At 36.1% G+C, this 13302-nt stretch overlaps 1 protein-coding gene and 1 long non-coding RNA gene across 2 annotated transcripts; one reads left to right on the forward strand and one right to left on the reverse strand.

Annotated features, from left to right (window-relative positions):
• Positions 1 to 565: 565 nt before the first annotated feature.
• LOC115984900 lies at positions 566 to 3682 on the forward strand. The gene is made up of 4 exons (XR_004090559.1): positions 566 to 892; positions 1204 to 1368; positions 2581 to 2628; positions 3367 to 3682. It is a non-coding gene; the product is annotated as an uncharacterized LOC115984900 (long non-coding RNA).
• Positions 3683 to 10398: 6716 nt separating this feature from the next.
• On the reverse strand, positions 10399 to 10779 carry LOC115951549. The gene has a single exon (XM_031068733.1). The coding sequence runs from the start codon at positions 10777 to 10779 to the stop codon at positions 10399 to 10401; it is 381 nt and encodes a 126-aa protein (XP_030924593.1).
• Between the last annotated feature and the right edge of the window lie 2523 nt (positions 10780 to 13302).

Here is a 13302-nt window from a genome sequence, read left to right on the forward strand (position 1 = left end):
TATCATTGATTATCTCATGCTTCCTCATCTTGTTGTTCCTTAAAATTATGTCTCATAGATTTGTCAAGAGCCACTAGCTGTTGCAATGTATATGTTGAAGATTGGTTATATTTTTTTTCTCAATTTGATAATTACAGAGTTATTCAATGTAGTTTTTAGTATAAGGTCTCACTCATATGTTTTGATGCAGACTAGCCTCATGTACAAGCTGCGGCAGCTTTAAAAAAGGAATAAATTTTGACTAACTATATTTCCTAGATCTAAAGATCATGTTTTGGTTGTGGCATTGGTTGTAATATTTCTCAATTGAAGAATATAATAGAATAAAGAAGAGGGAGATTTTATTTTATCAATATCTATATATATAATAGCAAAAACTGAGAGAAAGTGGATTCCTATAATTAAGGAGGCGCTAACAAATAAGAAAAGTGCCTATCTAAAATTCAGACACGTTTCACCTTAAAAAGCGATACTTTATATTGTTTTGCCAGGTTAACACCGTTTAAAAACCCCTCTTATAAATAACAAAAAAAAAAAAAAAAAGGTTAAAATTAAAGGGTAGACGGATACAGAAATAGAGAGGCGATGAAAGCGAGGGAGGCGACGAGCACACAAGGAACGAAGCAGAGAAACAGGCAGAACGGTGAACTTAGCATCGATTCTGTCAAGTTTATGGTTAAATCCAACCAAAATCGCGATCAATACAACGTTCGAAAGCCTGATTTACACATAAAACCCAAAACTACCCACTCTCGATAAACCTTTTCTTCTTCTTTGCCTCTTCCTCCGCGTTGAAGCCGTTTTCTCTGCCTCTCTCAATTCTCTAAACCCCTAAACCATAGCCCATTGCCGCTCTCTCACTCCTTCAACATCCCACCGCCGTCATATACCAGTGAGTTTTTATCTTCGATTTAAGTTTGTTTATTAATTATGATTAGGGTTTGATATTTTGTTTGGATTGGTTTTGATTTTGGTATTCAAATTAAGTTTTTCTCTTCGCCTTTTAGTTTGACATTTTGATCAGGCTTTGATATTTGTTTGGGTCTTTAGGTTATATTTGGTTCTCATTATGGTATTTGAGTTATAAGTGGTTCTATTTTGATTATTTGGGTTAAATTTGTTCATGTTTATTTATCTACGGTTTCTGGCTTTACAAGTCAAGTGGGAATAAAAAAGTAAATTGGACCTTTTTCCTTAATCTAGGTCCTATAAAGAGTTTGCGACACAGGGGAGATTCGTATGGCCGGCCATCGCCATCCCCTGCCAGATTTAGACCACCGCAATCGGCACCCGTCAAAGTTAAATATGATCAAACGTCCCAGAGGTATTAAGATACGGAGATAGAGATCGGCGCTCCTCCGACGAAAGGTACACATCAATTCTCTGTGCTCAAATTTGAATTGAAATTCAGATGGTCATTCTTTTTCTTTAGATACTTTGTTGTGAATATTAATTCTTACGGCATGGACAAGAATGGCAGAACCCTAGAATCATGAGAGGCCATCTATAAATCAGACCGACCTCTTATTCGAATTTGATTTGCATGTTAACATTCTATGACCATCTATTTGGCCACTGGAAAAAATGGGAATAAATTAATTGGGACATAATAAGTATACATGTCAATTTAATCCAAAATAAAGTTGTAATTGAATCCAAATAAAGACGAGATAAACAGAAAAAATAAATAAATAAATCAAATCAAATCAAAATTTACATGGATAATTATCAAAGTTAAGGCCCATGGATACCAGGCTATAGATGTGTATTTGGTAGTGGGGCTGTTGGAGTGGTATTGAACAGCCTCGCAGCCAAATGCATATCCAACAACAAAAAATATGTACATGCTATGTAATACTACCAATTGCCTCACATTTGTTTCATAATTCATTTTTTCCACCATGCTGATATCTTCTAGACTTCATCCTTGAAATTTTTTGTTCATATTCATTGTTCATAAATAACTAAATCATTTACATTTATCATGGTATGAGGGCGGAAAAAATTGAATCCAATCATCACTAATTAAGTCTAAAATGCTTATACTACTCGAATTACAATTTGTCTTCTTCAATATATCTATATTAAAAAAAGATTTCCCCTACTTAATTGTCTAGGGTTCTTCTTTTACCCTTTTTAAAAAATAGATTGGTAGATTCTCTTTCTTTGGATGCTTTGGTTTGGTTTTTTCTTTTGGTAACATTAGGGACTTATCCTTTGATTTATTGTAGTTAAAAGTAAAATTTCACCTTGGATTGTTTAAAATCTTTATGTATAAGTCGAAAACAAACTTTCCAATTCAAGTTTGTGCCAAAAAGTGTTACTATTTGATGTTAATCTTGCTTTAAATGTTTATTTTATATATCCTTGGCTAATGGAATCCAAATCCTTAGCCATCATCATATGGGAAATAGCCAACAGATTGTTAAAATCTAAAACAATCTTTCATATTTTTGCAACTCAAACCATATTACAATGTTTGCTTCCACTTCTTTTGTAGTCTCTCTTTCATCTTTCTTTGCTATGATTTTAAAAAACTTCTTATCCTGTCATTTTGTTGAATACTGAGTTCTTTGCTAGGTACAACATGGGTATTTTGCAAGAAGAGTTGCTGCATCAAACTAAGAGGTTAGGATAGCTTGATTTTCCCTCTATTTATCTTATAATTTGAATTAAATTTTCTCCGTTGATTTGTTTGGTTTTGATTTGGCTCTAAATTACATATTTTAATCTGCTTTTTTCTAATTTTTTTTTCATGTTATGCAATTTGACTTCAGATGTCGGTCTTATTATAGTGTCTATAAAGTGGTAAAGGAACTATGTTTTTTAAGACCTTAGTCAGGTTGGTGCAGCATTCAATCTTTTCCTCTTTTTTTTTTGGTAGCCCTGATATTAGGAGATCACCATAGTTGATGGTTGTTAATCTTCTCTCTATTGGTTAGGATTTCTGTAATTTTAATGTCACTCACTCGAATTCTTCTTTGTGGATGGATATTTTTGATGATGGGCATTTTTGTTTCGTGAAAATCTTAGGGTTTGCAGTAATCTTCCAATTGTTAAGGGTTGTTGGACCATTTTATCACCTGATATTAGAGTTGCGGGTTTTGAGATAATCCTTAGTTAACTTTTATTAACTTCCAAAGTGAATTTTAGGCTAGGACATTTTGTTTTGCATCAAACATGTCTATACTAGGGGCATTGGCCCATTGGTTTTGGAATGCAAGCATGTCATCAATTTTCTGTGCAATGCATGTCATCAATTTTCTATGCAAGCATGTCTAAACTAGGTATCTGCTTATTCATTTGAATATGAGGGTAATATTACTATTGACTGTTGGGGTTTGTGCACTTTCTCTAACTATGCAGGTGGCCTATAAATTGATGGTTATGCATGAAGGATGTTTGGAGGCGAAGTTTCAGTCTATTGAAAGACCTAAGGAAAACCAATCAGCAGAAAGCTGATGTTCATCATGTCAGACAAGTGATTATAAGTAGAAATCTTGCCTTGAATCATTTATGCTCCTTAGAGAGGTTCTGAGGGTCCCGTGGTTTTATGAATTAGAAAACAATCAACTTAATATAAGAATACATTAAAATTCAAAATTCGTCAAGGGCATGTTGTACAGCCCCTCATTTGTCCTACTTGGAGGAATGCTATCTATAAAATATAATATCACTCAATTTAAAATCAACTCCAATTATCTTTTATAGAATTTAAGAAATACATATCATATGGTAGATAAAAATATGGCTTGCCAAGTAATATAATTCTTAATAAAAACTTGAATTTTTTTATATAAAAAGGCAATAATATATTTGTATCTAAAAAATCTTAGGATTTTATGAGAATGTACGCTAATCCAAATGGTTATCATGGTAGATAAAAATTTGGCTTGCCAAGTAATATAATTCTTAATAAAAACTTGAATTTTTTTATATTTGGACAGCATTATTTGCCCGTTTGACATATTGTAGGAGTTAGAAAAACTGTAAAACTTTAGTAATAGAGCTACTGCAATATTCAGCTTTAATGTTTACTAGCCACGAACCCACGCGTTACACGTGATAATTACTTTTATGGTGGTTTTATTAAAAAAAATTTACAATTTAAACTAATCTAATAATGAGTGATGTATTTCGTAATTATATTTTTATTTATTATAGAAACAATCATAAATGTAATATAAGAACAATCCAAAACACCAAAAAAATGTAAACTAAAAAAAATTAATAAAACTTAACAATGATTAATTGACCCAATATTAAGATAAAATTTTGTTTTTGATAATCTATTAAGGTTATTTTCTTTGTAGAAATTATAATTTCGGCCGCCCAAAACATATTATCAAATAAAAAATTATTAGCAAAATCTAAGAATTAAATTTCTATACATGCATTATTATAAAAATAATAATAATAAAAATAAAATTACAAAAGTTAAAATTTGTCACCTATCCAATTATTTTCGTTTGGCTAACATTTGCTTTTCTTTAAATAAATGGCGTTATAGAGTACTTCTAATACAACTATTAAGAGTATTTTGTCAACCACAAAGGATTAGAAAATAAACAAAAATAAGTAAAGTCTCATAGTTTAACATCTAAATTAAGCACTATAAAAAATCATGCTATGTAATAGAATAAATACCAAATTATCCAAATCATGCTATGTAATAGAATAATATTATATTTTTATATGCTATATTTAATTCTTTAGAACGCAATAGGATAATATTTAACAATCAAAGAGAATAAAAAAAAAAAAAAAAAAAAAAAAAAAAAAAAACAACAACAACAAATTAAAAAACAAAACTAAATCACAATTTAAAATACAAAACTAAATCGCATTAACACAAAATAGAGTTTTAAAGAATATAAAAAATTATCAACCTAAAGTAGAGATGCAAGAAAAATTAAAAAAATCCACCAAAAAATTTAGAGAGAGAGAGAGAGAGAGAGGGAACCTTTTTTTTTTTTTTTTTTTTGGTGAGGGAAAACTATGCATAGAATAGAAGAGATAGTGACAAATTTATAGTAAGAGGGTGTGAATAAAAAGAGACAAAAATAAAGGAAAATGAAGGGAAATAAGAAGAATGATATTAATGTAGAGGGTAGTGGGGAGATGAAAAGGTAAGGGAGGGAGAAAGATTGAAGAAGTAGTGGAGAGATGAAATGGTAAGGAAGAGAGAAAGGTTGAAGAAGTGTAAATATTAAAAAAATAAATGTTAAAAACAATTATAAGGCTCACACAAAACCCTAAAACTGAACTGAAAAAACTTTGGGTTAGGCTTGATAGTGAAACTAAATAAATAAGAGGTGGGCTGGATTAGTTTTTTTTTTTTTTTGAAAATGGACCATATATTAATCAATTAGGCAGTAGCAAAAGAGTCCGCATACAAAGCCTCTATGGCAGGGGTTGGTTGTTCTTCCAACCATACATAGTCCTCACTTAATTGACTTGCAAACCTGGCCAAAGAATGGGCCACTCCATTCGCACTACGACGTACACAGTTAGCAGATACACTCCTAAATCTCATAGCCAAGCAACGAGCATCTTCATATATATATCCCAGCCATGAATTAGCGGGTTTGATTGCTGTCAAGCCGTTCATTACAGTGGCATTATCTCCCTCCACCACAACATCTTGGAACCCCGCCTCCACAGCAAATTCCAAAGCTTTCCGGCAAGCCAAAATCTCCGCTTCTTCACTGTTTGCAACTGGAGGGCCTTTTGCTGACAACGCCGCCATCACTTCACCCATATTGTTCCTTATAACCGCGCCAAAACCCGACGACTCCGTATTCATGAAGACAGCCGCATCGAAGTTTACCTTAAACAGAGTACTTGGAGGTGGACACCACAATTGCACTGTCTCCCTTGGCGCATGGATAGCCAACTGATCCCTTGAAGCTTTAAATTCCTCTATCAGCTCAGTAGCCCGAATGGTGATTCTTGATAGGTCCTGGACTTTCCCTCCATGCAGTAACATATTTCTCTGGTGCCAAATTAGCCAGCAGAGGACCCAAAAAAGCTCAAATTCTTCCATGGACAAACTGTGGCATAAGTATTCAAGCAGCTGCAAAAAATCCCTCTGCTCCGTGCACCTTTTCTGCAATCTGCTTGGAGCACCTGCCCACACATCTTGCGCTGCACCGCACTCCCAAAGTACATGAAGAATTGATTCGGGGGCTTGGTTACATCGCTCACAAAACTCATCCGAAGCCACTTTCCTGCGGAACAAATTTTCACGTGTAGGCAGAATATTTTGGCAAGCTCTCCATGCAAACACACGTATCTTGTTTGGCACTTTCATCTTCCATACATATTTCCAGATATGAGAATCACCCGCAACCTTTGAGCACTCCCCCAAATCCTTCTCCTGCTTTTGAATCAACCTAGCTATTTGATACCCCAACTTCACTGTGTACTCACCATTCTTAGTGTAAAGCCAAAATAACCCATCTGACACCACCCTGTGACTCAATGGAATGCGAAGAATTGCATCAGCATCCTCCTTGTGAAAGGCAGCAACAATAAGCTCCCTATCCCAAGCTTTAACCCTCCAATCAATAAGCTCAGACACTCTCCATTCCCACTCATCCACCCGGGGTGGGTGAAGCACTCTATGTGTAGGATGGTTGGGAATCCAACTGTCCATGGTTACCCGAATAGAGGACCCGTTGCCTACCCTCCAACAACCTCCTTTCCTTAGTATTGGTTGGGCTGCTAATAAACTTTTCCAAACATAAGAACTGTTCGGTACATCCGCAGCTTCTAGGAAAGAACCCCGTGGAAAATATTTAGCTTTAAAGCACTTATACACCAAAGACTCTTGTTGTTGAAGTAGTCTCCATCCTTGCTTGGCCAACATGGCTAGATTGAAGCTGTGTAGGTCTCTAAAGCCCATTCCTCCCTCCTTTTTCGGTTGAGCCAGCACACTCCACTTCTTCCAGTGAATTTTCCTTTCATTGTCAATCTGCCCCCACCAAAATCTAGCACACATAGCATTTAGTTCTTCACAAAGCTTCATAGGTAGTTGAAAAACCCCCCATAGTATAAGTGGGGATTGATTGAGCCATCGCTTTGATCAAAATCTCCTTACCCGCTCTTGAGAGTAATTTACCCTTCCACCCTTGGATTTTTTTCCACACTCTATCTTTTAGGAAAGAAAATGTTTGGTATTTTGCCCGGCCAACCAAAGTAGGTAACCCCAAATAGGATTCAAACCTTTCCACCTCCTTTACCCCCAACAACTCCGTAATCCGTTGTCTTCGCTCCTCCTCCACATTACTACTAAAATAGACTGAGGATTTGTCCATATTAATACATTGTCCCGAGGAATCAGCATATAACTGTAATACTTCCAGAATAGTTCTCACCTTATCATGAGTAGCTTGGCAAAACAAGAGAGAGTCATCAGCAAATAAAAGATGAGAAACGGATGGCGCCCTTCTACAAATTGAAACACCATGAAGCTTCCCCTCCTCTTCCGCTTTAGTAAGCAAGGAAGTAAACCCCTCGACGCACAAAAGGAACAAGTATGGGGATAATGGGTCACCTTGGCGAAGCCCCCTAGTTGGGACAATGTTTCCATAAGCTTTGCCATTTATGTGAACTGAGAAGCGAGGAGTAGTTACACAACTCATTACTCGGTCAACCCATGCATTAGGAAACCCCAGCTTGGACATGATGCCCCTAAGGAAAGACCATTCAACACGATCATATGCCTTACTGACATCCAATTTCAAAGCTAAAGAGCCTTTTTTCCCATTCTTCTTATAGTGCAAAGCATGAAGAGTTTCATATGCCACAAGGACGTTATCAGTGATGAGGCGACCAGGGACAAAAGCACTTTGGGAAGTGGAAATTACATGAGGGAGAATCTGCTTCAACCTGTTAGCCAGCACTTTTGAAATAATTTTGTAAATAACATTACACAGGCTAATAGGTCGATAATCTGATATTTTTTCCAGTGATTTAATTTTTGGAATGAGCACTATATGAGTATAGTTTATTTCAGGTACCATAATTCCGGAATTTAGAAAATCAAGTGCAGCAGCAGTTACATCATTACCAACAATATGCCAATATTTATGATAAAACAGGGCATTCATACCATCGGGTCCAGGAGCCTTGGTTGGTCCCATTTGGAACAACGCTGCCTTAATTTCATCCGCACTGAATTCTCTGGACAAAACCTCCTGCATATCCATCGTCACCTTTTGGGGGACTGCACTTAGACACTCCTCCATCCGGCTACAATCACCTGCTTCAAAAATAGTCTCAAAATAATTTGTTATAACACCGGCAATATCCTCAATTTCCTCCACCCAATTATTTTGTTGATCTCTAACTCCCTTAATAAAATTTTTCCGACGCCTTTGTGAGGCTTTGGAATGGAAAAATTTGGTATTTCTATCCCCATGTTTCAGCCAATTAACCCGAGATCTTTGTGCCCAATATATCTCCTGTTTAAGTAACAGATCATCAAGCTTTTTACTAGCAACCAAGAATTCTGCCTTGCTCTCCTCAGTAATAACCCCAACACTCAACTGCTCCACATGTTTCTGCAATCTTTTAATTTCCTTGACATCAGGGTGGGTCCTAGAAGAACCCCAGGCAAGCAATTCGGCCCCACAATGCCCAATCTTTTCCTTTGTGTTTGCTAGCAAGGTCGATGCTCTCCAATCTTTGGACCAAGCTTCAGCAACAATCTTTTCACACTCCTCCCACAAAAGCCACTTTTCTTCAAACTTAAAGCTTTGGACCCCTCTGTTTCGTATACACCCCTCATCACTTGTTTGCAACAGTAAGGGACGATGATCAGAAGCATGGGAAAATAAATGAGTTAAGGTACTAGTTGGAAATTTTACCCTCCACTCCATATTAGCCACCGCCCGATCCAACCGCTCTCTAGTATTTGCAATACCAGGTCTTTTGTTGTTCCACGTGAATGGATACCCATTGAACCCCATGTCAACCAAGTTACACAAATCCAGAGCTTCCCGAAATTCGTCCATCTGTTTATATGGAGGTGGATGACTACTCTGTTTTTCAGATGAGTGTAGAATAGCATTAAAGTCCCCAATGCACATCCACGGTCCTTGGACGAAAGTAGAGAGGTGCTTCAAGAGTGCCCATGATTTTTGTTTCTGACTAGCATCAGGCCATCCATAGAAACATGTCAAATACCAAGTAAACCCATCTTCTTCCACCATCTTTGCTAAAATGTGATTGTCCGTATAATTTATGACAGCCAATTTAACCTCTCTGCTCCATATTAGTGCCAACCCTCCCCCTGAATTCGGCCTCTTCACTATCAGTTTATTCTGGAAAGGAACTTCCTTACAATGTTTATCATACCCTTCCTTATCCAACCGAGTCTCCATCAAGAAACACACCTTGGGATCTTTGTCCTTCACCAATTTGCAAAGGCTGCGAACTGTCCAAGGGTTCCCAAGCCCTTGACAGTTCCAACTTAATAGTTTCATTTCTCTCGGCAAGGGTGATCCATCACCCCCGCCGTTGGATAACATGGAGAACCGGTCTGAGACTTGCTGCGTTTCCTGCTCTGTTTTTCTATGCTTTCCTCTGTTTCCTGCACTTCCTGGTACACCCCTCTCTTCCCTAACACAGCCACGGGCTCCTCAATAACTAACTCCCCAGGCCCATGATCCATCCGTGCAATCCTAGTCCAAGTGGGCCTAGGCTTGGTAAAGTGAGGCCCATTATTATTTTTGATGTCCACGTGCTTAGCAAGCTCTGTCCGTGTAATTGCAGAGACGTTGGAGATTGAATTCTCCAAATCCGTAACCGCCAATTCTGTGTTTAATTTCTCCGCAAAATCCGCACTGCTTCCTGAATCCATGCTCTTTCCGTTTTCGCTGTTGCTGCTGTCTCTAGGGTTTGTTGAATCTCTGTTATCATCCTCCGCCGCCCCCCTCCCTTCACTGGTATTGTTCCGACGCCGGCCAGCTTCTTCATTGCCTTGGGTCGTGCTTTTATAAGTAGAATCTTCCCTTGAAGGTGACCGAGGCCGGCCGCCGGTAGACTTCAACCAATCTCCATATTGGCATGCCACCGAACCTCCATTCTTCAATGCAGCAAAATGCTGCGCACAATGCTTCAGGTCGTGTCCCATTATTCCACACCAATGACAAAACATAGGGAGCCGTTGTATCTAAACGTCACCCACGTACGCTGCCCATCTGTCCCTGCAACGAATCCACCTCTACGTATTGGTTTTGATACCGGGATAGCCACTTTAACCCGCATGAACATGTTCTGAGTCTCCAGCTTCTGGCGCTTCTCAACCTCCTCCACTCTCCCTAACCGGCTTCCTATCTCCGCTGCAACTGTTGGGGAAGCCATGTCAAAAGGTGCCCCCCAAATCTGAACCTATAACGCTACTGAGTCAAACTGAACGTTCCCCGCCGTCATCCCCTGTTTCCACCGCTTCACCATGAGTACTTGGTTATCAAAAGACCACGGACCGCTTTTAATAATCCTCTCCATCTCAAACTCCGTCTTGAACTTGAACTGGAATAAGTTTGAGCCAACCTCAACCATCTGCACCCCCTCTTCCAAACCCCACGCTCTTCTCAATGTGCTCAGCGCCGCCCTCTTGTTGAAGGGTTTACACGTGAGAAACTTCCCAATCAAGCTCAACGAACAGCTCTCAATTTCCTCCTTCCGACCTTCATCCGAGATAGCTATGACTTCCTCTTCCTCCGTTGTCAATTTCATATTTTCCAAAATATTAATAACTTCGTCCGCCATCGATGAGAAGCAAAAGAAAATACAACCCCTTAGTCTAACTAAGGGAGGAAGACACCTCGTATATGCACGAGAGGGAGAGACCCTTAGCGTTACCTAAGGGAGAGAGTTTAAAATAGTTATAATAGGGTAATAGTGGAAGTAAATAAATAAGTAGTGGACTGCATTTATTATAAGGTGATAGTGGAAGTAAATAAATAAGTAGTGGGCTGCATTTATAGGGCTGAAAATCGTCAAAACCATTTTAAAATTGTAGGACAAACTATATTTAAAAAAAAAAAAAAAAAAAAAAAAAAGGAATGACGTGGTAGCTAATGTGGCGCAACATGAGAGCAGCAACATTAAACACTATGCTTCAGCTTTTATACTTGGACAGCATTATTTTCCCATTTGACATATTGTAGGAGTTAGAAAAATTGTAAAACTTTAGTAATAGAGCTACTGCAATATTCAGCTTTAATGTTTACTAACCACGAACCCGCGCATTGCACGTGATAATTATTTTTATGGTGGTTTTATTAAAAAAAAATTTACAATTTAAACTAATCTAATAATGAGTGATGTATTTCGTAATTATATTTTTATTTATTATAGAAACAATCATAAATGTAATATAAGAACAATCCAAAACACCAAAAAAGCATAAACTAAAAAAAATTAATAAAACTTAACAATGATTAATTGAACCAATATTAGGATAAAATATTGTTTTTGATAATTTATTAAGGTTATTTTCTTTGTAGAAATTATAATTTCGGCCGCCCAAAACATATTATCAAATAAAAAATTATTAGCAAAATCTAAGAATTAAATTTTTATACATGCATTGTTATAAAATAATAATAAAAAAATAAAATTGCAAAAGTTAAAATTTGTCACCTATCCGATTATTTTCGTTTGGCTAACCTTTGCTTTTCTTTAAATAAATGGCATTATAGAGTACTTTGTCAACCACAAAGGATTAGAAAATAAACAAAAATAAGTAAAGTCTCATAGTTTAACATCTAAATTAAGCACTATAAAAAATCATGCTATGTAACAAAATAAATACCAAATTATCCAAATCATGCTATGTAATAGAATAATATTATATTTTTATATGCTATATTTAATTCTTTAGAACACAATAGGATAACATTTAACAAAAAAAAAAAAAAAAAAAAAAAAACAACAACAACAATTTAAAAAACTAAACTAAATCACAATTTAAAAAACAAAACTAAATCGCATTAACCCAAAATAGAGTTTTAAAGAATATAAAAAATTATCAACCTAAAGTGAGATGCAAGAAAAATAAAAAATAAAATCCACCAAAAAATTTAGAGAGAGAGAGAGAGGGAACCCTTTTTTTTTGTGAGGGAAAACTATGCATAGAATAAAAGAGATAGTGACAAATTTATAGTAAGATGGTGTGAATAAGAAGAGACAAAAATAAAGGAAAATGAAGGGAAAGAAGAAGAATGATATTAATGTAGAGGGTAGTGGGGAGATGAAAAAGTAAGGGAGAGAGAAAGATTGAAGAAGTAGTGGGGAGATGAAATGGTAAGGAAAAGAGAAAGGTTGGAGAAGTGTAAATATTAAAAAAATAAATGTTAAAAATAATTATAAGGCTCACACAAAACCCTAAAGCTGAACTGAAAATGTTTTAGGTTAGGCTTGATAGTGAAACTAAATAAATAAGAGGTGGGCTGGATTAGTTATAATAGGGTGATAGTGGAAGTAAATAAATAAGTAGTGGGCTAGATTTATTATAGGGTGATAGTGGAAGTAAATAAATAAGTAGTGAGCTACATTTATAGAGCTGAAAATTGTAAAAACCATTTTAAAATTGTAGGACAAACTATATTTAAAAAAAAAATAAAAAAATAACGTGGTAGCTAATTTGGCGCAACGTGAGAGCAACAACATTAAACACTACGCTTCAGCTTTTAGTAATATATAGATGTGTTTTTGTTAAATTACCGAATAGTTCTTTGGGGTTCATTTGGTTTCAATTGGCATGACATTTGTGTTCCTTATCAGTTAGATTTTATTTAAGGCTTAATCATAACTTCATGTATTTAAAATTGTTTTATTTTTTTGGAATTCAATATCTTACAATGATTTATTTGCATGTGAATCTTATAGCAGCAAAATGTTGATTAAAGAGTAATTAACACTGCAATCTTTGATACCCCTTTGCAGCTTCAGCTTTGTGGTCATGCCACATTGGCTGCTGCACACACAATTTTTAAATGTATTCTACAGTGTGAAACTCAAAAAATAAGAGGTGTCCTCCAACCAAACATGATCTACTAAATGTGTTAGGACATATGTGATTCACTTGTTAGGAACATATGTCACTATTTTATGTAATTGGCTAATCCTTTGACAAAACGCACTTTACTTGTATTTGGATAGATCTAGGATGTGTTTAATACTTCAAAAAATTGTATTTCAAGATCAAGTGTTAAAGACATGCAAGTCTGTTCAAGATTCAAGCTAAAGAAGTGTTGTTCATTAAAGCTCGACAGCTAGCTATCCATC

Source organism: Quercus lobata, chromosome 1 (assembly GCF_001633185.2).
Source record: "Quercus lobata isolate SW786 chromosome 1, ValleyOak3.0 Primary Assembly, whole genome shotgun sequence".
NCBI classification, from domain to species: domain Eukaryota; kingdom Viridiplantae; phylum Streptophyta; class Magnoliopsida; order Fagales; family Fagaceae; genus Quercus; species Quercus lobata.